The sequence below is a fragment of the Notechis scutatus genome, chromosome 6 (genome assembly GCF_049901735.1).
Source record: "Notechis scutatus isolate UNSWTSFEM ecotype Mainland chromosome 6, rNotScu1.2, whole genome shotgun sequence".
In the NCBI taxonomy this organism is placed as follows: domain Eukaryota; kingdom Metazoa; phylum Chordata; class Lepidosauria; order Squamata; family Elapidae; genus Notechis; species Notechis scutatus.
In genome coordinates, this window is record NC_142014.1 from 51,526,031 (window position 1) to 51,552,595 (window position 26,565).

A 26,565-nucleotide genomic window follows, 5' to 3' on the forward strand; every position below is an offset into this window, starting at 1 on the left:
AATCCTCAAACACAATTAAAAATAATGACTTATCCAGAGAGAGAATCATAGTAAACCTGTGTCTAATGCTTAGCCAAGTCTTTACTGACATTCTGAAGGTCAGGAGGAAGGGGCTTATTTAAAAGGCTGGGATACAGCATTCCGCAGAATGGAGACAACAACTGAAATGTTATGTTTCAAGCCCTTTATTTCAAAAAATGTTGTGAGTGGCACAAAATATGGGCTGTGCAAAGACCTCTTGGCTACAGCTACCTGTTCCTTGAACGAGAGTTGTGAGTCCAAGAGGATCCCCTGTAAACAGAGAAGTGCAACTCCTTTCAGAACTAAACATATATCTCTGGAAACCACAGGCCTTTGAACCTGCTCCATTTGAAGTTGCTCCATTTGCTAGGATTCAATCTTAGTCTATTCTCCCTATCTAGACCTAAAGAAAAGCACTTTGACAGATTATTTAACACCTACTGAATATTTACTTTTCACTTAGAATATGTACAGGTAGTCTTTGACTTACAACAGAATATGTACAGGTAGTCTTTGACTTACAACAGTTCATTTAGTGACTGTTCAAAGCTACAATGATAATGAAAAAAGTGACTTTGGCCATTTTTCAGTTACAACCAGTGGTGGGCTGCTGGATGGTCGGCGAGGTTTGGGCGAACCCCTTGTTGTGATCTCTGGCTGGGCCCGTCCACCCGCCCTTGTGCTATGCTTTCCCTAAATAACTAACTTTTCCCCTGCCCAGGCTGCCCAGGCAAGTTCCACGCCGCCCTGCTGTACAGTAGGAGCTGTCTGGGTCAATTAGCTGCCTGTTTGAAACTGCGTTCCAGCTCCAAAACACTCATTCACGACCAGCAAACCCTTTGTCAACAAAAGTGCAGCCCACCTCTGGTTACAACCCTTGTAGCATCCCCATGATCATGTGATCAAAATTCAGATGCTTGGCAACTGACTCATACTTATGACTGCTGTGTCTCAAGGTCACGGGATCACCTTTTGCAACCTTTTGACTAGCAAAATCAATGGGGAAGCCAGATTTATTTAACAATTGTGTTACTAATCAACCGTGGTGATTCACTTAACAACTATGGCAAGAAAGGTCATAAAATGGGACAAAATACACTTAACAAAATTGTCTCATTTAACAACATAAATTTTGGGCTCAATTGTGATCATAAGTTGAGGATTACCTGTAATTACTGGAGATACAAAGCTTATAACATTGTAACATTTGTTTATATGGCCGTCCCTTCTGCCTTATTGGCTGGCAATCATTTGGATACAAGTTATTTCACATATTTTGTTTTGCAATTTATAGATATACCTTTTAATTATAAAAAAATTAAAACTGCCAACAAAAACATACGAAGTTGGAAGAACACTAATTCTCCATCCATTATAAAATGGCTGAAAAATTACTATTCACTGTTTATTGATGTTTTATAACATATGAACTTGATTTTAATCTTTGGTTATTTTATTTTTATTTTAACTCATAAATTAGAGAATTGTACAACATTCAATAGAATGGGCCTTGGTCTTACCTGATACATTCCTTCTCGGTGTGCTAAGAGACAATCCAAAGAATGGGTTAACTCCGCCTTTCTGCCCAGAGACTGAGTCCTTTTAAACTTTTTAGCCACGCCTCTGTTGACTGTGTCCCAGTTTTGATGAAGGTATAGCAGTTGACTTGATGCATTACTGATCTTGTTGTCCACTCCTGGACTCTGAACCAGATGGTCACAAGGGTGGGGTTGGATTCTCTCTCAGCACACTGAGAAGGAGCGTATTAGGTAAGACCAACGCTCTTTCTCCAGTATGCTGAGCAGAGAATCCAAAGAATGGGACATACCAAAGCTGGCTTGTCCTAAGGGTGGGCCGCAGTCCAGTGCCAAGTCTCCAGGCCTGTGTGTATCTTCTGGAGAACCTGTCTGCCAAAGACTGCTTCAGTCGAAGCAAAGGTGTCCAGCTTGTAGTCTGAGATGAATGGTGGCAGTAAGGACCAAGTTGCTGCCCTACTACACACTTCCTCTAGGGAGGCCTGTGTTGCCCATGCGGCCGTTGTGGCAGTGCTCCTGGTAGAGTGGGCTTGGGCAACAGGACAGCATGAAGCTCGTATGCTTTGGTGATGCATGCCCGTATCTACCAGCCTACTGTCAATGCTGTAACCTTGCTACCCAGTGTAGAAGGCTGGAAGGACACAAATAGAGACTGCTTTCCTGAAAGGAGCTGTTCTTTTGATGTAGATGTGGAGGGCCCTCCTGACATCCAAGGTGTGCCACTTCTTTTCCAGGGGACAGGAAAAGAACGAAGCGGGCCCAGACAGAAGTCTGGAAAAATTATTTCCTGTGCCCCGTGGAACAAGAAATTAACCTTGGAGTGAAAGGAGGGATCCAGCTGCAGAACCACTCTGTTTGAATAGAATACACATAAGTCCTCCCTTATGGAAAGGGCCACCAGCTCCAAAATTGTCTGGCCAGGTAATACCCACAAGGAAGGCTACCTTGCAGGTGAGGAAGCACAGACTGGTTGCCCATAACAGCTCGAAGGGCAACAAGGAGAGTGCCTGCAGGACCTTGAGTAAATCCTAGGTGAGATACCTGTGTACCACTGGAGGTTTCAAGTTGGTTGCTCTTTTAATGAAGCTGCGCACAATAGGGTGCTGTGCCAGGGACTCCAGATCCCCGCATGACAATACTGATGACAGAGCTGCCACCTGCCTGTGTATAGTGTTATGGGATAGGTCCCTGTCTAGCCCTCCTATAGGAATTCTGGGATCTGGACTATGGATACCACAAGGGGGCCAATGTTGCCCTTGGAGCACCAGCTACAGAAGGCCTTCCAAGTCGAGTCATAGATTCTGTTAGTTGATGGCCTCCTGGAGGCCTGGATTATCTGGATCACCCTGACAGAAATTTTTCCCTGTCTCAGAACTCTCCGCTCAAATGCCATATGGTCAGTTGAAGCCATTGTGGTTCTGGGTGAACTAGAGCCCCCTGACTGAGGGATATTTTGCTCTGTGGAATCCCCTCCAGGGCCTGGATAAAGACCAGCTGACCAGATCTGCGAACCATGGCTGTCTGGGCCAGTGAGGAGCAAGGAGTAATATCTTTGACTTATCCGCCAATACCTTCCTGATTACACCTGGGATCAAGGGAAGAGAGGGGAAGGCATATAATAGTCCTCAAGGCCACGGAATGAGGAGTGCATTTATCCCCTCCACCCCCAGTGTTGCAAATCAGGAGTAAAACCTCGGCACTTGGCTAGTTAACGGGATACAAATAGGGTCCTGAGCCATTCTGAGAGTTCCCTGAACAGTTCTGGATGCAGGTACCACTCCAAGTGGTTGACTATAGTCCTGCTTAGCCAGTCTGCCTATACATTCTTTGTCCCAATATTGCTTTGCCTCTCGCATGAGAGACCTGGAGTGGGTGCCTCCTTGATGGTTGATGTAGGCCTTGGTCGCTACATTGTCCGTCAGAATGAGAACGTGATGGCCAGAGACCTTGCCCTGGAACCATGTGAGGGCCAGGTGGATTGCCTTGAGGTCCAGACAGTTGATGTTGTTCATCAGGTTGTCCTACGACCACTGCCCTTGTGCCAACTGTGATTGAAAATGGGTGCCCCAGCGAAGAGTACTGATTGTTAGGTGGCTGGACTCTTTGAAGGCACCTCCCCTTGTCATGGCACAGGACATCCACCACTGGAAGGACTGGAGAACCTTGTGTGGAATTCAAACCTTGGTAGGTGAGTTTCTCTTGACGGACCTTTGGTAGGGTAGGAGAAACCACTGTAAGATTCTTGTGTGTAGGTGTGCCCAGGGACGATTGCGATGGAGGATACCATCTTGCCCAGGAGCTGTGAAAGAACAGGTGGAACTGACCAGATCATTTGGATCCAGTTCACCAATGCTTTTATGCTGTCCTGATGCTCCTACAATAGGTAAGCCTCCCATTATGAGGTGTCTATAATCACCCGCAGGTGTGGTAAATGAGTGGTAGGAGCCAGGTGGCTCTTCTCGTAATTGATGGAGAATCTGTGATCCAGAAGGACCCAGATTGATCCTCTGCCCCATGAAGGTGGGAGGAGGACTAGATTAAGATGTCATCCAAATAACACTGGACGCAGATTGGAATTGCTCTGAGGTAGGCCGCCAGTATTTTGTGAAAGCCCTGGGAGCTGAAGACATGCCAAACGGTAGAACCCTATATTGATAATGCCATCCCGTGCAGTAGAACCTGTGGAACCAGAGGTGGAACAGTAGGATTTGTACATGGAGGTATGCCTCCATCAAGTCTATGGATGTTGAGAAGTCGCCCTCCCGGATGCTCTCCAGGATGGATTGGAGGGACTGCATCTTGGTCATTTAAATGGTCATTTTGGTCATTTAAATCTTTTCAGGTCCAGAATTGCTCTCCACCCTCCCGAGGCTTTTGGGACTACAAATAGGATGGAGTAGAATCCTTGCCCCTGTTGGTCCACCAGAACCAATTGGATAGCTTGAATGTCCAACAGGTCTCCGAGAGTGACCTGTCGCAGCCTTACAAGGGAAAATATTAGCTTTCTCTGCTCTTTGTCTCCTGAAAGCCAATCCCTACTCTGTAAGGAAGAAGTCGGAGAGTGAGGTTCCCTAAGGTTCGCCAAGTCTCCATGAACCTGATGTTTCAGGTTTTGACTATGCTCTAGAGATGAGTTTGATGCCACAGAGGCAGCTTGGCTTCCTTGCTGCAATGCTGTAGTTATGGAGATCAGAAGTTTCATCTATTCAGAAATCTACGATCCCTGGTTCTCCCGTGGGTGAAGCCCTGCTGCTGTGGGAGTAAATGTGGTCTCTGGGGCAGATAGCCTCTTTTTAAAATTAGGCTCCCAATGATTCTCTGCTGGCATTCTATTTGACTGTGAAGCAAAGGGATCCTCATTGCTGCCTTTTATAAAAGGTAGCTGTGGAGATTGTTCTATGGTGCCATCTGGTGGCCGAGAGTGGGGGCTCAGAGTCTCCAGTTTCCTGGTTGGGTCAGCCTACAACGAATGGGAAGAGATGGGATCTCCTGAAAGAAAATCTGTCTGCCTTCATCGCTCAGCTTGTCTCTCAGCTTTGGAGATCTCTAGAGCTCTTTGACGCCCCTGGGCGTCTCTTTCCTCAGCCTTAAGAGGCTTTTCTGGAATGTAGGGCTTTTGCCCTTATTCGGGCAGCCACCTTCCTACTGCCTGCTCTTGGCGCTGAGGGACCTTTCTGGTTAATCTGGGGCTGTGCTGAGCTCATCTCTATTCATGAGTCAACTCATGGCCCTCTGAGGCAGCAGTATCGTCCATCCTTTGTTTCTCCTGCTGTATTGGAGGTTTTCCGGTCCCCTGCTGGGGCGGCGCCAGAGCATCTGCAGTTGAAAAGCGTGCCAAATGTGTTCAAATGAGCAGGAAAATGGCAGTACTAGTTGGATCAAAGGCGCCAGCCACGTGCTCTAACGGCTATGCCAGTTGGAGCTTGGTCATTGCGGTGGCTGTGCCAGTAAAATGGGAAGCCAGCCGAATCATTGCAGTGGCTGTGCTGATCAGACTGGGGTAGCCAGCTCGGTCATAGTGGCAGCTGTACTGATAAAACAGGTAGCCAGGCAAACCATTGCAGTGGCTATGCCGGTCAGACCAGGATAGCCATTTGAGTCTTTCCTTCCCACCCACTCGTTCACTGAAAAACAGTTGATTTGCTGTAGCAGCAGTATCACTCATTAAAAAACTGCTGTTTGCTGAAAAACAGCTGATTTGCTAGCGGCTCTGTCGCTCACCCCAAAAAACTGTGCCATTTGTTCACTATTTGCAATTGGTCTAATATCCAGTCGTGCTGTGTGAGAATCCCAAGAATCCAACTTCTGCCTTCTTGCTCTGAGGAGCTCTTTAAATGAGTCTCTCTTTGACTAAGACTGAGTCAAAGCTGGGACATAGTCAAGAGAGGCATGGCTATAAAGTTTAAAAGGACTCAGTGGAGCTGTCCCATTGATCAGCAAACAATTTTAGCCGCCCTCCAATGGGAGCTGCTGTCAAGGACTCGGGGTGATGAAAAAATCGGCCTCCGGTACCTCTGGGGTTTCTTCTGTTTTGGCCTCCCCGCTGACCTCTGTCGGAAGATTCTGACCTATCCTGTTTAAAACTGGGTCTGTAGCCTAATGTTCTTTGCGATCTGGGAACGTATGGGCCTTGATAGTAGGTCCAAAAGGAACCCCTTCGAAACGACTGGGGCGTTCTGTTTTCAGACCTCCGAAAAAGAGGGGGAAGCACTTTTTTCTTGTTTCTATTCTCAATAAGCAGGGGCTCCAAGACACTGCCAAATAATTTATCCCCCGATATTGGGGCTGATGCCAGCTTGCATTTATGCTTGGTATCCGCCTGCCAATGCCTGAGCCATAGCAGTCTCTGTGCTGATACATGAGATGCTATGGCTCTAGACGAGAATTTGACTGCATTAAATGTGGCGTCGGCGGAGAATTCTGCCGCTGCAATAATCTTAGCAATGTCCTGGTGGGCTCTGACATTTGACGCCGGCAATATATCCCTCAAGTGGAAGAGCCATCGTAGGGAGGACCGTGTAAAAAAGGATGCAGCTATAGCTGCCCTAATGGCCCAGGCGTCAGAAACATGCACCCTACGGAGTGCCAACTCTGCTCTCTTTTCCTCCGGTCTCAGGGCTTCCTCGGCCTCGTTGGGAAAGGTTGAAGAGGCCAGTGCCACAATGGGCTCATCCACCTCCGGTGTTTTGAGAAAATTTGAAAACTCTGGTGCCAAATTATAATATCGTTTATCGTACCCTGTTTGGGCTGGGTAGGATGCTGCTGATGCCCATTGGTTTTGTACTAATTCAGCAAGCATACGAGGGACAGGAATAGTTTCTGCCTCATTAGCCGGTTGTGAGAATATTAGATCCTCAGATTTGTCCTGAGACCCTGTTGACAATGGATGAGGGCTTGATGTGCCTAGTTTAGCGGTGTTCTTTGCTTTGAACAGTAAAGGTTTAAAGAGGTGCGGGTGAAAAAGGCCAGAAAAGGTAGGTTGGTCCGGAATGAGGCCTTCATCATCCTCGTTCTAGTGGGTCAGCCTCTGACAACCCCAAGTCCATCTGATGGATCGACCCCACCTCCATGGGAACATCCTGGTCATCTAATTCCACCTCCTCCTGAAGACCCTGGGCTAGTATGTCAGGGATATTGGGGAATACCTGAGTTTGATGATGTCCCATATGCGCAAAGGATCGAGCAGACAGGGATCCCACTTCCGAAGTAGCCGAAAAGTGTCTGGTCCAGATGGATTGCTGAACTCCAGCCGCAATGCCCTTTTGTATGGCCATCTCCATCCATTGCCTTATTTCGAGGGGAATAGTCTCAGGTAATCCCTCCTCCTGTCTTAAACCGGCGGCTGTAGGTGTGAAGGTTGCCTCTGGGATTCGCCAGGCAGTGCTCATTGGAGGAGATATGCCTATGGGAGGCTGTCCAGAAATAGCCTGTCTGGGCTGGGTGGATAAGTCCAAGGGCCCCAACAATGTACTTGGGCCCTGATCCGATTGTTGTGTCATAGCCATCTTGTCCGCCTCCCTGGCCCGTTTCTGCCACTGCCTTTCCAAGGCTTGGTGCCGTCTATGGGCATCCTTATCCGCCGCCTTAGAGGCCTTTTTGGGGCCCACTGACTTATCTCGGGACTTATTTGTCTTGGAGCGGAAGACGTTGTCACCTTCCATTGTGGAGGACTGAATCTCGTGTCTCTAACTTTTTTTTTTTTTAATAGGTGGTGCTTACCCCTGTGGTTGAAAGTAGGGCGCTTCTCCAGGAGTGAAAGTCTATATATATATATCTATATCTATATACAAACACACATATATATACATATGCCTATATCTATATGTAAGCCCGTATATATGGGAAACAGTATCTAAGGGTCCCCAGCAAGGGAAACCCCCCAAGCGCTCCAAGCAAGAAATGTTCAGGATCCCTGGTCCCCAACAAGGGAAACCAGCTATACAGGTCCTGGATGGATCCTTTCCTGTCAAAAACGTCCCGCTGTTTGAAATGGCACTTGAGGCTTCGCTCCAATGTAACGATCCAAAAGCAATTGCGAGAGGGGGGAAAAAAATCCTGTTTAAGGACTAGCCTGCTTATCCAACGCCAGCAGGCTAAGAGAGAAATAATCCCAGGAAAGTGGAGTGGGAAAGTACTTGCCCCGGTCCCCAAGAAGAAGAACCAGAGGGGAATGGCGCCTGTAATATTTAGGCGCGAACTTGAAGCCATCTGTTTAAAAAGGCGGGAAGGCAGAATCTCCGATGTTAAATGCCTGAGCAGTTTAACGAGCCACTGCTGCTGACTCTCCAAAATGTCAGACAAATGATTCTGTAAGGAGAAGTGAGCCGCGGCTGCGAGCATTCCGGCAAGATCGCAAAAATAAGACGATCGGGGAATTAGGCTAATTGCCTGAAGCGGCTGTCTCAGACTGCCTGCGAAGTGGCAGGCTCCGCCAGTCACAAAGAGCTGCTCTCAACTGATCGGGGTGATAATCTAATAGAGCCACAAGCCTTGAAATCGCCGGATTAATAGGGGGAAAAATTTGCAAGCCGGATTAACCCAAGAGCAAACCTGAATCTTGACTAGCTGAATCAGAAACCGTTCCAGTTAGGGAGTGCACAACCTCTTACCATGAAGGCTGAGCTAAAACTGGGGGATGCTGAGGTGTCCCGTGGGGGAGGAGGAGTGTCCTGGAGTTTTAAGCCCAGCCTTTCCAGAAGAGAATGAAGCACCTCCCCACTTCTGGATGCTCTGAACAGCTCATGGGAGAAAAGTGACTTACGACCTGTGCTTGCATTTAAAACTGTTGCAATAGTCCCGCAGTCAGGGGATTGCAATTTTGGCGATTGGCAACTGGTTTAAATTTTTGACTAATTTGCAGGGTCTTATGGTTGGTCATGTGATGATGATTTGCAACTCCCCCCCCCCCCTAATTTCTGGCAAAAAAGCTCTATCCATTAGGGAAACTGGATCATTTAACTGCAGTTAATGGCTGTCATAAAAACTGATACGACTGCAATGGCTTAAGATGGAAAATCCAGTCCCAATTGTGGGTGTAAATCAAGGAATATCTATACTTAAGTATTCATTAATTTTACAAAGTGAGATATTAAAAAATCAGATAACTTATAAAACTAGTAATTTTTGCCTGTATTAACCTACTGAATTAAAATAAGCCTGATTTTCATGAAACTCCAAATCATTCCAAAAAGTTGGCCCTAAACATTAGGGCACATATTTACTTAAAACTCCAGGCTTTGCTCATATCCTAAAGAGATACACACATATATACATTCATAAATATATATATAATTTTCCAGTAACTACGGTATATATAAAAAATAACCTATACATTTGCAGTTGGATGCCCAAATTACCTTAATGCATTGTTGTGAAGCTATACATTTTTCATAAAGTATTTCCCTTATGCTGCTGAAAATGCATTTTTTTATAAATTACTTCCAAATTGGAAAACAGAAACTCAGAAATACTAGAGCTGGGAAGAAAGCTGAATATGAGATTCTTAGATTGCAAGCTTCTAGGAATTTGCATTTATTTATTTAATTTATATTGCCATCTATTCGCCCATGGAGACTCAAGGCGGCTTACAGAATGTAAAACCACATTTAAAACAATAAAAACTAACAAAAAGAATCAAATAAATTATTAGAGTACAATATAACAAAATCACCCACTAACTCCCAACCCCTGCCCCAGCAACAGCAGATCACACGAGCCACTTAATGGGCTCCAGCCCGCTCTGGGTTCCCCAGGCCCACTGGCAGAACCGCTGGCAGAACCTCTGGGGGAATGATGTTCCAGGGAAAGGGAGCCACCAGAATGCCCTTTTCTGGGTCCCATCAGGAGTATCTCCCTCGGGGATGGGACTCGGAACATTCCCTGCCTCACCGCTCTGATGGGTCAGATAGATATGACTGGCAAGAGACGATCCCTCAGATACCTGGTCCCAAGCCATGAAGGGCTTTAAAGGTGACAACCAGCACCTTGCATTGCATCTGGAAGTAAATGGGCAACCAATGCAGCTCCCGCAGGAGAGATGATACATATGCACACTGGAGGTTGCACAAAACCATGCAGGCTGTTGCATTTAGAACCATGCCCAAATATTGCGACCATATTTCACAGTTCTGTTTGTTAATAAGGAGGCCTTTCTCATCACTCCGAAGCTGTTCAAAACATCTAGGGGTAGGATTCTACCTGGGTGGACCATAGAACCAGTTGTTACAGTTCTGCGCAGTTCGGAGAACTGGCAAATTGCACCACTGGCTGGCCCTGGCCCTCCTCGCCCACTCACTCCTGACCTGGCATGCACACCATTTAACTTGCTTGCATTGTACCTTTGCCTAATTTTTGGTTTTTTCCTTTTTTTTCTCCCAACCATCAGCTGTTCTCACTATCAGCTGTGCCAAGAGATTTAGATTAGCTAGAAAGCAGGAAATTGTTGGATTTCTTGCTTTCTAGCTAATCTAAAAGCAGAGCTGAACCTTCTTTAGGGCTGAAGCTTCTATTTTTCAGTGCAGACTCAGGCAGCAGATTGCAGAATGGTAGATCTTTGAGTGAATCTGTGATTCTGGGATCTGCCTGCCTGCTTTGGGGTAAAAGTTGCTCTTTTTTAAATAAAAAATTCAATATTACATACCAAGCCACGCCATCCAGTCATGTGACCACAAAGCCACACCCACAAATTAGGTCCTGCCCACAGAATCAGTTGTTAATAAATTTGAATCCCACCTCTGAAAACATCCACCTGTCCAATTCAAAAAATGATCGTATGTTGCCAGAAGTGTGGTAGTTCTTTAGCCAAGACACCAAACCAACAATTCTCTTAACTCTTTTTCTGGACATTACAATCCCATATGGAGGCGATCAAGATGCCTTTAAGCAACAGCAATGAGAAAAAATGGGCAATGTATTGGGACTGCTACACATTAGCTAATTTAATAGTGAAACTCAGAATTTGCAGAAGTTGAAGAACAGACAACAGTTATGGGTTATCTAGTGCATAAGTGCACTTGGGGATCTGCCAAGTAAAAGACCACCATCATTTGGCCCGAAACATGCTAACAAGTTTACATTTTGGCAGTATAGTGAAGATAAAAAATGATAGTATAACCACTACTATCCCATTAATTAATCCATTCTCATTTAAAAGAGGCCTTCAGGGGATAGTGCTTTTTTGACCCATGAAAGATTTGTTTCCTGATTCATTAATAAAATAGTTTCCTAATGACATTTAATACAGAATTATTACTGATGAGATGAAACTTTGTAACCATCTTTGTTTCCCTTACTTCCAACTGGAAATTTACATCTAATGTCAAATGGTAAGTTCTTTGCAACAGGCCTATTCAATTCAATCAAATGTAATTTGCAACCATTTCCAAAACATAGCCTAGCCACTATAAACAGAGATGGCATCACAGTAAAAATAAAAGTCACTCTTGGACCATTCTTATACAACTTTTCAGCAGCCTTACCTTACAGAGGCTTGCCTTTAACTTCATGCAGAAAATTTTTAACATATAGCTCTGGAATAAACACAATGCTTAATTTTCCAAGTCAGTCAAATGGCAAGATGCCACCACCTGTCAAATCCTTTTAAAGTGACTAGTCTAAATTAATCTCTGGCAACTATATGCTTATACAGTTTTCTTAGATTTATAATGGAAGGTTTGGTATGTATGTCCTGTTGAGATTTTATGGCCCAGGCTACCTTGGAATTCCAAAGTGCAATTGAACTGAATTGAATACTTTATTTGCCCAAGTATGATTAGACACACAATTGTGTCAAATTCATCCAAGTACAATAATACTTTCACTTAGTCTCTGCCACAAAGAACTTATATTACAAAGTAGTTAAATTTGTATTATATACAAATGATAAAAATATGAATTATGACATTAACAGCATCATAACAGTATTAAGCAAATAATATAAATCATGGCAAATGTCATTTACATTTATTGGACATTAGAGTAACAGACACTCTTTCCCAAACTGATCTGGGTATAGTGAAATAAAGATTTTATTATACTAACTAGCAGCCATTCATGGGCTCTAGTATCAATTAAGCTCATAATTCCATCATAAACAAATTCTACAATATCCTTAACTTTCTTATCTCAAACAAAAAATAATTTTTTCTTTCTTTCTTCAAGAATCTTCCAAGATTCACACTTATGGTATAGGATAGTTTTTTTACACAATGCCATTTTTCATGGTAGCTTAGTCTGAATTTACTTTTTCAGAATCCAAACACTGAACAGTTGTTTAGTCATTTCTTTTCATTGTCTGAGAAGAAAACAGAAACTTTATATAATAACCAAGTGGCTCTATTGTGGGGGGAAGCAGGTATCAACTATACTGTCTCCTCTGCAATACATCATATATCCCACATTGCTTTCTGAAAGCACCCAGGTTTCCAAAATAGCACACAATTTAGCCTGCTAAGAATATTGGCAATTCAATGTTTTATTTACTTATTTTAAACATTAACAGAAATTTTCTGACTGCATGCAATTTGGATCCAATTTGTCAATTAGCTTTCACATTAAGCCATGATTTGCAAATCATACACTAAACAGACTAACTTATCTTGAAATATATTAAACCCATCGAAAATATGTTGCTTGAAGCAATTTTAAAAACATGGACACATACTATTTAAGAGGATTATTGATTATATACCAGCACCATCCAATGCAGACAAAATTGACAATGCATTTGCATGCATGTACTATAAATTGTTTGCTTGTATTTTCCAAATAATTCATTTTTTTATTGCCAGGATCATTTTTAGTAGCTTTATTTATAGGAGCAATATTTTACTGTGTTGAGTTAATTTGGTTTTATTAAGTTATGAGAACATCGGAATACCATCACATACCATCCATTTTCAGCAACTATAATAAGAGAGTGGTGTCCATTATATTATTCTTACAAAATAAAGCCTATAAGGACCCTAGATTTTGATGAATCAGATATACTTATTCATAGGTTAATTAGACAATGAGATTTATATAACTGATAGAACACTGTTTTTTCAAAAGTATATTTGATAATATAATTTAAGACTGCCACCAATGTTAGCAAAAATCCTCATCTTAAACTAATAATACGATAATTCAGAAGTTGACAAAACAATACATTTTTGCTGATATATTTGAGAAATAACTTTAATAAATCTTCCAAATAACCTGTGAAAAATTACATTCATATCATAATTTATTTGAAAGCAGTGATAATTAAGATTTTTTTCCCTAGTGATCTTCTAGATTTACAAAAGCAAATTAATTTTACTAGAATATGTGATCCAAGTTATGCCTAACAATTCTGCTATTTAGGTAATATTTCTGAAATTGCAGGTTTGAATTATTCAATTTTGTAGCATTCTTTAGCAATCTTCTTTGCCAAACTAACATACTGTATCTGCAATTGTGATACTTAGAAATATAAAAGCAACATTTGAAAAAATTAAAACAAATCTTCATTACAAAATGATTTATTTTCTTGGTTAAAAAAAACTGGAATTCTGAGGCAAATAACATTTCTCTAAACCAGTAAATTGTATAATTAGTAATGCAACCTCACAATATAATGGTTGAATTCAGGACTATGTTTCCATATCAGAGCCATGTTCTTTAAAAGCTCCGATAGTAGAGGTAGAACCAACAAAATTTATACAATAATATTGCACTCTATTTAAAAATTCTCGAATTATTTTTCGTGAAAGAGCTAGGATTTGGGAAAATACCTGTGGTCAGAACAATTAAAGCAATATGATAACAAAAAGTACATTACACACATACCCAAATTTAAGCTAACTAAAATGAGAAATGATACAATTAAACACCTACTCAAAATAAAAATGACCCCAGGGTCTTTCTGGTACTTAATAAATCAGGTTGGATTAGTACTGTCTTTGAATAGAGGAAAATTTAAAATTAATGTTCATCCATATTCAAATTAAACCCTATATATTATAATCCTTTCCCCCTAGCTAGACAGATACCATGATCATACAGAATAAAATATTAATAGATAATTTCATATTGAATATTTTACTGAGATAATGTAATATTATCTAAAAATTAAAGGAAACCAAGCCATTGATTCACAAGTCACCTATAGGCTTTGTAAGTGCTATACCATAGCTTTTAAACATTATTTACTAAACCAACTACAATAATTGGGTTTACAGAAGACATTGTCAGAAACCAGTTTCGATGTAGAGCACCATATGAACGTGGTTATGTATTACCAATGATATTTGAAACTTTTTAAAAATTTAATATGTTCTGGAATATGCTGTCTGCTTTGTTTAATAGGCTTTTAATACTGCTATTTTTGAGATGGTTTAGGTTAAACACTAAAAAGCAGTCTGAAAGCATTTTAAATATACTTTAAATATACCAAATATATTAAGAATTTAAATTAGTATTTTGTTATTCTGCTAAAATGCATCCAAAAACAGCTGAATTCCACACAAAAAAAAACAAGAGTTACTCTGCTCCTGTTGTTTATATTCCATATTTTTTTTTACTGCACTGTTCCCATAATACAGGGCTCTTCAAACTTGACAGTTTAAGACTTGTGGACTTCAGCTCCCAGAATTCTTCCTCCTGTCATGTTAACTCAGGAATTCTGGGAGTTGAAGTCCACAAGTCTTAAACTGGCCAAGTTTGAAGACCCTTGCCATAATGTGTTCTACCTGCTAGAATAGCTGTCAATAATATATATTCAGAATAATGAGAACTTGGAATTTTTTCCCTGTATAAATATGTTATATACTTATAATTTATTTTAATAAAGCTACATAAGATCAAAATTTTGTCAATAGGTATAATAAAAAAGGCGAAAGATTCTAACAACAGGGAATTGAGGGAACAGTGCTACAATGCCAACTTAAGTGTTTATTGTACAAATTTTCAGAAATCAGTACAGTCACTGATCCATATTGATCTCCTAAGTAAAACCGCTCTATTTAGATTATGCCCCTCAGCTGCTGCTTTGTGCAGGGAACTACATTGATTTTCTAGTGCTCCAACTCAACATTATCAACAATCTCCCACACAATCACACTTGGACAAGTATGGCAAATATTTGGCTTAGATGGAATTTCAAATCTTACTTCAGAAAAATGATTGGAAAAAGTTGGTTGATTTATTAATTTACAATACCAAATTTCCTAAACATATTTCTTAATAAAATAAGGTTTTATTAAGTTTATTAGGTTTCCTAGAAAAGTACACAATGAGCAAAATAGATTACAAATTTTCCTCACTTAATGACTATTTGTTTAGCAAATCTTCAAAGTTTTCAAAGTTCTGAAAAAGTGACATTCACATTTAAGATAATTCCTGTGGCCACATGATTGCAATTCAGATGTCTGATAACCATTGTGTATTTACAATGGTCACATGACCACCATTTGCAACCATCCCAAAAGGCTTCCGAAAAGCAATGTCAATGGGGAAATCCCAGGAAGTCACGTTTTGGACGTGTGATACCTTTATTAACGATCATGGGTGATTTGCTTAATGACCAGTCACATGTTATTACCTTTATTGTCAGAGTACAACATGTGTACAATGAGATTGGCTATGGTGTTGCCATTCCCAATTAGAGTGGTAAGCTAGCATTATCAATATACATTTTATTCAATATTTGTCTGTTCTTTCTCAGATTTCACCAATGAAAAAATGAGCATGTCAAATTACTAAACCAGAGTTAATTTTAACCATGGTTCATTGAATATACCACATTAGAATTGTCTGAAAAATCAAAATTAAAAGTATCATTTATGCTTTAGCATAAGCTCATCCTATGTTTTATCAGACAGAGAACAATGTAACATGCTTTGTTTCAAAGTTAGTGTGATGTGTAAAATCAGCACTGTGGTTTGGAAACTGATTTCTATATTAATAACCAATCTACTATGGTTTATCCATTAAACTGTTTTCAAATAATTTTTGACTTAACAAGTTTGAACTCAATCATTTTATTGCTTATTTTATATTAACAGTTTATTCAATTAAACTATAACTTCAAATTTAACCCCAGCCATTCCTTGTTTCTAGAAACAGTCCATGAATATTCCCATAAGAATCGTATAAGCAGTGTATGAAAGCCATCATTCACACAAGACGTGGTCAGAAAAATAATTGAAAAAAATGTTTTTCTGATCATTTCTCAACAAAGGAACATACCACACCCCTTGAAGTAGTGGTATGCAAATCTTTTGAATTTGAACTAATTTGAATTCAAAATGTCATTTCAAGTTCAGAATTGCTGTTTTGATTCAAAACGCTTTCAAAATGATTGAAAACTTCATTTTAATTTGCAAAATAAATATTCTGCATTCAATGCAATCAATTGGGTCTTCAAAAGTAGCATTTTAAATTCATATTATTTTGCATCTACAGTATTTTACAAAATGCAAGATTTAAGACACAAAGCCAATATAATATTCTCTTATATTACTAATGCTACTCTTAAGAATGGAAATTATTAGCCTTTGGAGTACTTTTAATACTTGCAATTAGGCAAATTATTAACTTACTAGCTCGATATCCGTGCTTCCTTACGAAACAATGTGGTCAGGCTTAGCTTTGGGGGAGGAAAATAAGGGGGGGGGGGAATTCTGCCTCTGCCTACCAGCATCCATCGGTATTCATCTGGCTAGCGTTGTCAGTGTGTGAGAGTTGAGACCTGTTTAGAAACTGAAACAGTATTTGCTGTGTGAGCAAGTAAGGAACCTGGGCGTGGCTGCTTGGTGCTGTGAAACTAAAACTAAAACTCCTCTCCTCTGCTTGTTTTGCATTTGGAACATTTGGAACAGATTTTTCAGGTGGAGTAGAACTCCTTGGCATCAGAGCGTTAATAATAATATACGAAATACCAATGCTCTGATGGTCATTTTAAAAAATCCTTTCTTAGTAAGCACCTAGAAGCCAAGAGGAACATGCATGCCAAATTTCAAGTTTGTTGGCTTTACGGTTCTAGAGATTTTGTGATGATGCATGAGTGGCATTTCGCTTTTATATATATATATATAGATTACCTCATGCACAATCATTCTACGTGTGGAAAACCTTCCATACTTATAAATTCAAGCAACTTGTTTTGAATAATATAGTATACCTAGACTGCAATAGACTCCAGGATTATTATACAGTTGACACCTATGTAACATTTATTCTTAATATGCATTGATAAGGTTATGTATATGTATGTGTATTATGTATTATGTTTCATCTGCAAACATGTTGGAGACATCTGGCAAGACACCCAAAAATATCCCTAAAGGGTGGCATTTTGAAACTGTATTTTTCATTGTCAATATTCAAAATAAAATCTTTGACATACCTTGTTCATTGCTCCAGGCTGTGGACCTCTGAGGCTCGCCTGTCCTCCCATTTGAGGAGAACCTTGCTGTAATGTCTCTGCAATTAGAGTACCAGCATTTCCCATTCCTGGGTTTGGATATGACATATTGGAACGTCCTCTTCCAGCTCCAATTGAACCGTTCATAACTTGTCCTTGCATCATTCCTTGCCCATTTCCTGCAGACAACATACCAGGATTCATGCCAGCATTCATTCCTGCATTCATTCCCATTCCAGGCTGATTTACTGGACTATTTACTGTTGGCATCATTCCTGCAGTGGACTGAGTTGATGGACCTTGATTTGGCCCACCTGTACCCATCCCCAAATTTGGAGATGTCAGTGCAGCCTGTGCCATGGGGCTTTTGACCATACTGTTTAAGATTCCCATTCCAGGGTTGTTCTGTTGTGGCTGACTGGCCATATTCTGTGCTGGCCCAGCAACTCCCATATTAAGGTTTGGCGAGCTGCCAGCTCGTAGCAGTTCTGACAACTGTTTGTGTTTTGAAGCAGCATCTTGTGCCATACCAAGGCTGGTCTGCAGTTGATTAATGTCACCACCATTAGTAAGTCCCAGTTCCGTAGAGCTGATAAGTTCATCTGGTAAGTCATGTTCCAAATCAAAGAGAGATCCAAAATCTGGAGAGAAAAGTAAAAAAAAAAAAAGGTTTAGAGCACTTCAGCAAACATTTCAGCTGAATGTTTTTTTCCCCAGTATTGATAGAATAGCTATTTATCTAATTTGTTTTTGACTAATTTTTTTAAACAAAAAGGCACCTCAACAACACTCTCAAAATATTAAATAATGTTTTTAATATACTCAGTTCAGGCTGTGCAACACTATCAATTAACTCACATTGGTTCCAGGTTTCTACGCTTTTAAGTATCTCTCAAATGTGAAATGTGGCATCTTACAGTTGCTAACCCCAAGTGCTTAAAAATTAAGAGCAGCAAATCAGTGCACATGCCTATACATCATTCAGCAACACTTTGCTGGGAGATAGATGGCATTAAACACGATTCAGCAATTCCATTCTTTACTTGCCTAATTTTTAGTTCTATAACTTGTCAGCTAACATGATCCATCATATATAGTAGGAAAGTTTACCAGTGAAAACTGAATAGACAAATTGTTCTATTTTGCTGAAACTGACCTACACATTTTACAAGTTTAAAAATTATGTACTTAGGAGATATAGAAATATGAGATCAACCTGTTCCATGTTTCTGAATGATCAAAAAAAGTCAACCACAATCTCATTTTGGTTCTATTACCAAATTTATTCAATGTGTGAATATAATATAGCCCAGACACAATATGCTAAAAGGATGGACATTTCTAATTCTACAGTCTTTATTCCAAGATATCCAATAGGTAAAAATCTTAAAAGAAATACAAAACTGAGCTAAGTCTTTTTGGCTTTTATACTATTTGCCTTTCAGAAGCTTCCTGCAATGAAATCTTGAACAGCTTTAACAGCTATTTAAAATTCCAGAATCTCCCCCAAGACAGTGTTAAGATCTGCTGAAGGAAAACCTAAAGACTACCAATGGCTACAAGCAGTTTCTCTTAAAATTAGTTTCGGAAGTATGGCAAATTCCAGGGTGACTTTATTTTTAAAATTATTAATAAAATATTGATCCAAGAGGCACAAATTCTCCTTCCTAACAAGTTTAATAGCTTACCATACTACTTCAAAAAGTTTGAATGTTTGTTAATATACCTCAACAGTAGTCCTGACATTTGCAAACAAATGTAGCAGCTTCTTGTAGTGACATGGCCAAAATAGTGGGTTTTAGCAAAATATTCAAGAGATTCAATGTTTGTTGCTATTTTTAAATCAGATGTATACCATTTTTTAAAACTAAGGTATTTCTTGGACATGGGAGAAAACAACCTGGCAATTAAGAACTAATCTACAAAAAAAAATGATGCTCTTTGCCACGCTATTTATATGTGGGGAAAAAGTACATGATGTCACATGGTTCACTTTGTACACTGAAGTAATATAAATGAACAATTTTCAACTTATTTGAAGAAAATATTTTGATGGTACAAATATTAATGAGCATAAATACTAATAGGTTATTAAGGTAGTTTTTACTCTAATTTTATGATTTATACCCCTTAAACAGGAGCTGAATTTGACAGTTAAGTTCTTAAATTCAGTTCTTATCATTTGGTAGTATAATCATATTTACTTGCAAGTAAAGCCTTCATAATGGTTCTACGTGTACTCTGAATTGTTGAAGGCTACAAAAATTCAACATGTCCTCTTAGAGAAAGGAGATAGGGAATCAATTTATTGCTACCTCCTCACACAGCTCATTAACAGAGAACATTTGGGGGAATATAACCAGCTGTATTACAGAAAGGTGAATCGACATAACCATCCCCTTCTCCACTCATGGAATTATTTAATTTGGAATTTCACAGAGCCTTTGGAACTAACATGAATATTATTGCATATTGTTTAACAACTACATCACACTGGCTGATATTCAGAGATATTGTGTGTACATATGGAACTGAATACTTTTCAGCATTTTCACTTTTCCAATTTTAAAGCCATATAATTTATCTACAACTATTAAAGCAGTAAGTATATTTCCACTTCAAAGATAATTTTTGAAATTTAGTTTGCACGTTCATTGGAAATTAAATTCTGACATGCAAAACAAACTTCATTTAATGATATTTTAAGGAACATATTTTTCAGTAAGCAATTTCTATTTTAAAAATCAGAAGCTATTGGCCATTGGTTAATAAAGCATTTTATGATGCAGATTGCAGAAAATCAAGCACCTACCGATATGTTTAGTTTAGTAGCACTTATTGAAACTTGCCTAAAATACAATTACAGATGACATAACTGCTATAAGTAATAACTGCTTTACGCGAGAATTTGAACAAACCTCTTCTCTAATCTTATTAGCTAATTTCAGAGATACTGCATGAAGGAAGGAAAAGCAACAGACTATACATTCTACACACTTTCAGAAGTTTACCTTAGGGCTCCTTAAAGAGCCAAGGGCAACCACATATAACAGATGGAAACTGAAATGGCATGCTTCTTTGCCAGAACTCCCTCTGGGATCTGAGATCCACAGGATCCTACAAGTACATAAAAGCAAAAACACCTGCTACCACTTCCTTAAGTGTTCCTGAATCCTAGGAAAGTGATAATCACTTCTGCCATGAAATGACAAAACCAGAAACAAGGGACATTACAAGAGAATCTCACTTCAACTACCCTTTTCCTTAGGTATACCAAAAGATGGTAATTCCACTCACATTATTTTTTATAAATGCCTATACAAAATGCTAAACTATTAATGTAGTATTTTCATTTTACAGAAAGTCTATTTCAGACTTTATATATAAGTATCAAATATTGTTATAAATCTTCAGACATTTGGAATAAATTTTGTCAAAAATAGAGGAATCTCAAAATTCCAATACAAGCACAAAAACATTCAAAACTGTGATGACTTTTACACATATGCTTCAAGGATAAAGGAAAGACTCAAATACTCCTATATTCCTAGACCTAACTTATTGAGTCCAAATAGTTTGGTACCTGCCAAGTAGCTTAGCATACACTACATGTATTTACAGGTTTTTCTGTAGTCACAAAATAGGCAAGATGACAGAAACAATTCATTTCTGGAAAGGAAAAATAGAACTTGTACATGTAGTTTCATTAAACTGAAGAGCAACTGCAGTTTACTAGCAGACATAATAGGACTTGCATATCTTAACTACAGAAATATAACTAAAATGAAATGCATTCTAAGATGACCTTAGTCAAAAATCTATGTGAAAAAACACATTCAAAATATTGTGAGCAGGATTATAAGCAAAAAACACTACCATAGTAAATAACTATAGCTGTGTTCTTTCACTTCATGCTTATGTTGTTAAGCAGAATTTTTTTTGCCTCTCCTTTAGTTCATTTGGAGTGGGCTTGGTTATCTTCAAACAATAAAACATTAAATCCGACATGAAAAATGTTCAGTATACAAGGTATTCTTGATAACTATAGCAAAATATTTCAGGGAGAACTGTATTGGTATATAATCTTATGTAGAAATTCTAAGGAATAAAGCTACTTTTAGGGATAAAGACAGAATTATATAAATTAATCTCCCTTATTTTTCTGGTATTGAAGGCAAAAGGAAAAGGGTATAGCAGATGATGAGATGGTTAGATAGTGTCATCAACACAATGAACATGAATTTGGGAAAACTCCAGGAGACAGTGCAGGAGTGGAGGACAGGGGGCTTGGCATGCTGTGGTCCATGGGGTCCTGAAGAAATCAGGCATGACTTAGTGACTGAACAATAATTTTTATTGTAATTGCATAATGTAGATGCATTTCCAATTTGTCAACAGATATAGATTCCTGGCTCTTTTCCCATAGCTCCCAAATAAACTTAGCATTTACACCTGTGCACGTTCTAGAGAATTAGAGTAAGAAAAAAAAGAACAGAAAAATGAATCTAGAGCATGTATTAGCTAGAAAAAAGATGCAGCACTGTGACGCAGCATTATGGGAAAGATGTTAGTAATTTGTTGCACCTATGTTTACTATTCTTACATATGTAAGAATATGTAACTTTTTCTGCACAGCTTTTATTGGAACACACTAAATCAGGTATCTTTACACCTTTAGAAAACCGAATATTAAAACAAAGTCAAACTAGCAATTCACTCTTTGCAATATATTGAAAGAACTTAATATTTATAAGCTTGCTATATTTGAAAATCTCCCAACTATTATTTCAAAGAGGATTCAACCAACAAAAATTAAAATCACATTCATAATGATTAATGAAAAGCTAAAAACATTTAGCAACTTTTGGAAATGGTAAAAAATTAAAAGTCAATACAACAAAATTAGATTTATATTTCTAAAACAAATTGGAAAGATGTAATAGTTTATAAAGGCAAAAACTATGGCTTTTTGAGGAGAATAAAATTGTACCATTTTCACTGGCAAAGCATTCACTAGAAAAGTTCATTGAATCAAGTAAGATTTATATCTGAGTATATATACATTGGGTTGTATTCATTCACAATATACTTATATGACACTGAATTCATTCAATGGACTATAGTCTCAGAAAAGTACAGACTTGCAACTTTAAATCAGGATGCCTATTTTCAATTGTGTGCATGGAAAGGGTACAATGTTAATAAGGATTATTCTATAACATAAATTTGAAAAAGTATGTATTATTTTATAGCATTTGTTTTATATACCACAAGGAATTCTGAAGGCAGATTCCAATCTTACTTTCCTACAAGCAAAATGGAACTTGTTGATTTTCAGGTAAGCATTATATTAGGCCTGCAAATAGTGAAACAAATGCTCTTGGTAGCAAATAACCTACATATCCTTAAAGTTGCAGGAGATACCAAGATAGACTGCAGATTCAAATAGAAACATTGTTCAGAAGTAAATACTAAACACAAGCAGCATTCCAAATTACCTAATGTATCCAACCAGTATTCAAACATACACATACAGCCTATCTATCAAATCCTATCAGCCATTTTCCCTTGCATTTATATATGCAGTAGGAAACAAATTCAATGAACAAGTCTGACAACCATTAATAATCAGAATGTCTGCATTTTTGGCTGAAGGATTCCAATTAATTTCTTCTGATAAGATGGATTAAAATAACTATTGCACAAACTATACTACTCAGAAATCTCAGGAAAACAACACAATTTTTCTTTTGAAGCTAATTTATTCTTATAGGGGTATAGTTGCCTGAACTTCCAAGAGAACCTATAAAAACAGTTGTTACCAAATGAACACCTGTAACACGCATACCTAATTTCAAAAGAGTTGTAATATTTCTACCTAGCTGGTTTGTTCAATAAATAAATAAATAAGTAAACAAGTGTTACTGTACTCATCTTTACAAATAAGGCATGACTTCAGGGGAAATTCAGACATTTTAGTCTGAACAAAAGCAAATGACCAAGTCTATATTGTTTTTCAGTGCTGATCTAACGAAGCTGTCTTAACAAAAGCATCAAAATGAATTCGATCAGCAAGTGATAACCTCTTTACAAAACAATATTAGTACTAAATAATTGATGGAAATAAAGGAAATTAAAGCCATCAGAACATTGGTAAGATGAAAAATAAGGACTCTTCAGATTAAATGAGTTTAAGATTTGAAGAAAAGACTTTCTATATCAACACACAGATAACAACTAAGCAATAAATATCACTTTTTACAAGATTTCAAGTGCTGCAAGGACTCAGAGGTAAGCATCAACTCATTTACATCTTCTTCAAAAGAAATAAAGCTTAATGTCAATTAAATGTCCGAAGTAATATTGCAAAATATAGGCTAAAAAAAAGTAGCCAGAGAAAAGAAATATATCAGACTGACAGAGACTGCCCGAAAAAGAGAGCCCATTTGTGATAAGGTAAAATTAAGGGATCTATGCCCAAGACTGACCTGTGCCATCGCTTGCAGAGACAGAGAGCGCCGGTGAAGAGAGTTTAGGCCTCTTGGCTGAAGGCGGGCCCGACTCCACCACATTCTCGGCCATTTTTAATTCTTTTTAGACAAACAGAGCCCAAATTGAAGATGGGGATCCCCAATGCCCTCAGCCGTTTTCTGTGATCCAAAATCAACCCGAAGATCAGTATGGAAATGGACTGAAGAAATAGACAAAGTTCCTCTTTTTCCGCTCCTCGAGATCGATTTCTGTTGGATAGCAGTGAGTAAGGGGGAATAGAGATGGGAAACAGGGTGTGGAAGCAGTCTTTTCTCCGGGCCACAGCGAAAAACAAGGATGAAAAGAACAGAACAAACCCTTCCTACACTCAATTAAAGGGCTCGGTAAATTTACAAATCGAATTAAATCCGGCCGTAGATCAGTTGGTGCTTCCTCGCCGCCGCCGCCAATACCACCATCTTCATCCTCCGGGGGGTCGTCGTCTTTTCCTCCTGCTGCTGCCTCTTCGCCGCCATCAACCTCTTCCTCCTCGGCGTCGTCCTCCTCCTCCTCATCGCCACAAGGAGGCGGGCGAAGGAGGAGAGGCGAAGAGAGAAAGAATCGTTTTTCTTTGCTCGCAGTTCTTTCCTACTCCTTCCAAAACCAGCCTGCAACGGAGGAAAATGCCTACACTGGTGAACAAGGGGCTGGGGAAGGGGATCACAGACGGAACGTACCGAGGGTCCCCCTCAACTCCCCCTGCTAATCACTAATGGCTGCAGAAAAGGGAGCCGTGAAGAGGAGGAGGATGAAGCTAAGTCCCAGGAGTCTCCGCTTCACATCTTGTTGTGCAGGAACAAGGAGGCGGAGGAGAGATTTGTTGTCCCGATGGAGGCAGCAGAGATCCCGGGATGGGAGCTGGAGAGGGTGGGCTTCAGGACGCGCGCCTGCCACCCCTCCTTTTCTTTCCTTTCTTTCTCTCTCTCCGGCAGGGTACCCCTTTCTGGTGAGACGACGGGATCGATCCCAAAGCAACGAGAGGAGGAGGAGGAGGAGGAAGCGGCAGGAGCGGCCCCTCCCCCCTTCTCTCAGCCTCTCCCCCCTCCCCGGAGGATACGGATGGTTACGAGCGCTTGATCTATCGAAAGGATAAGGCTCTCCTCGGCACTGGAGACGCCGTGCCTCGGGCGTTTCAGCAGCGGCCCCGTCTCCTCTCCACCATATAGACCCACAGGAAAGGAGATGTTCAGAGAAGCAGCAGCAGCTCTCCAAATCGAGGCGAAGCGGTTTCCTAGACCCGCGAACGTCCTCAATTGCCAGAAGGAATTGGGGTGGAGTCCACCCGGGGTCCCGAGTTTCTAGCCGAAACCGGGAGTGCGTACTCCCCTACTGGCTACGAGGCTAGAATAGTGGGTATATCACGGAGGTTTCAGGTTGTCTCGGGTCTGGCCGGCCGGGGGCCCTGAGTTGCCGAAGGTCTCTGCCGCTGTTTTCCACCTCCACGGCTGTACCCGCCTAGCTCGGTCCTTTTCGTTCGCTCCCTCCCCTCAATCGCTCACACACCAACAAAATGGCGGCTGTTGTTTCTTCACTCTCCCGATTCCTCAGAGGGAAGCGAGCGGCCGCGCCGGAAATGAGCCAAGAGAAAAAAGGGCGTGTCCAAAAAAGGAGAGGCGGGGACGCACGCAGCTCGCACACACAATGGAACGCGGAGGGCTAGGAGGGGGGAGATCCCGAGGCGGGGCCAGCTCCGGTCACGAGAGTAGCTCAACCAGTCGGCTTGCGATCCTTAAGTGATCCCTTCCGCAAACTCTCGCCTAAATTTCTTAAAGGGGCAGGAGAACTTATCTTCCCCCCTCCCTCTCCTTACTGTTTTTCAGTCGGCCGAAATGTGCCGCGAGATTGTTCCTTTGGCCAGTCCTATTATAACCCAGAAGCGGGGGGGAGAGGTTGTGTATCCTGGAACCGACCGTGCTCGAAATGCGCATCAGAAGCTATTTATGTGACGAGGGGCCTCCTTCTTTCCTATACCCACTTGCCTTAACACTAGACCTCCACCTAGACGTCGCGGCCAAGAGATTTGGTCAGCGAAACAGTTTCTCACGTATACACAAATGTAAGGAGGAGGCCGCCACTGTCCGCCAACGTATAAATCATTAATGTTAGCCGTTCTGTATGATAGTATGGCCGAGACCCCAATCAAGATACAGGCTCAAGGCGGGGTTGGGAAGGACTTTTATCGAACAATCCGTGTTGCCCAGAATCAATGTCAGAATCAATGTCTGACGCTCCCAAAGGAAAAGGAAACTCAGCTGAGCGAAGAGGTTTTTATTACGCATGAGGACGCGGGACTTCGTTGTCCCTGGATTGATGTGCATTTCCTGTAGTACCATGGGCCGAAGTGCTCTCTTGGTGCCCGCGACTTCCTACAAAAATCGGGCTCTGTGTAGGTTAAAGGAACGCGGACTGGCGGGATGTATATAGATAAACACGCTTGCCACTTGCCCTTCAGTTCTCTGTGAACGGATCATTCTCTTGGGAAGCACCTAAGCATAAATAACAGCCCTTTCTCCTGTCGTATATTTGTATTTGTGAAACGTGAGGATTCCACTTTCTCTCCTTGCTCCTTATCATGGGAGATGAAGAGTCAGT

General features: G+C 40.3%; 1 protein-coding gene across 1 annotated transcript in view; it reads right to left on the minus strand.

The window, feature by feature from the left end:
* EP300 (EP300 lysine acetyltransferase) overlaps window positions 1-25,519 on the minus strand; it is a 99,831-nt gene extending 74,312 nt beyond the window's left edge. Inside the window, exons 1-2 of the mRNA XM_026694809.2 lie at window positions 23,931-25,519; window positions 17,425-18,083 (exon numbers count right to left, since the gene is read on the minus strand). Of these exons, the coding sequence (XP_026550594.2) occupies window positions 17,425-18,083; window positions 23,931-24,024 (753 nt within the window). The 5' untranslated portion in view covers window positions 24,025-25,519. The remainder of the gene's footprint in view (window positions 1-17,424; window positions 18,084-23,930) is intronic.
* Window positions 25,520-26,565: the final 1,046 nt, after the last annotated feature.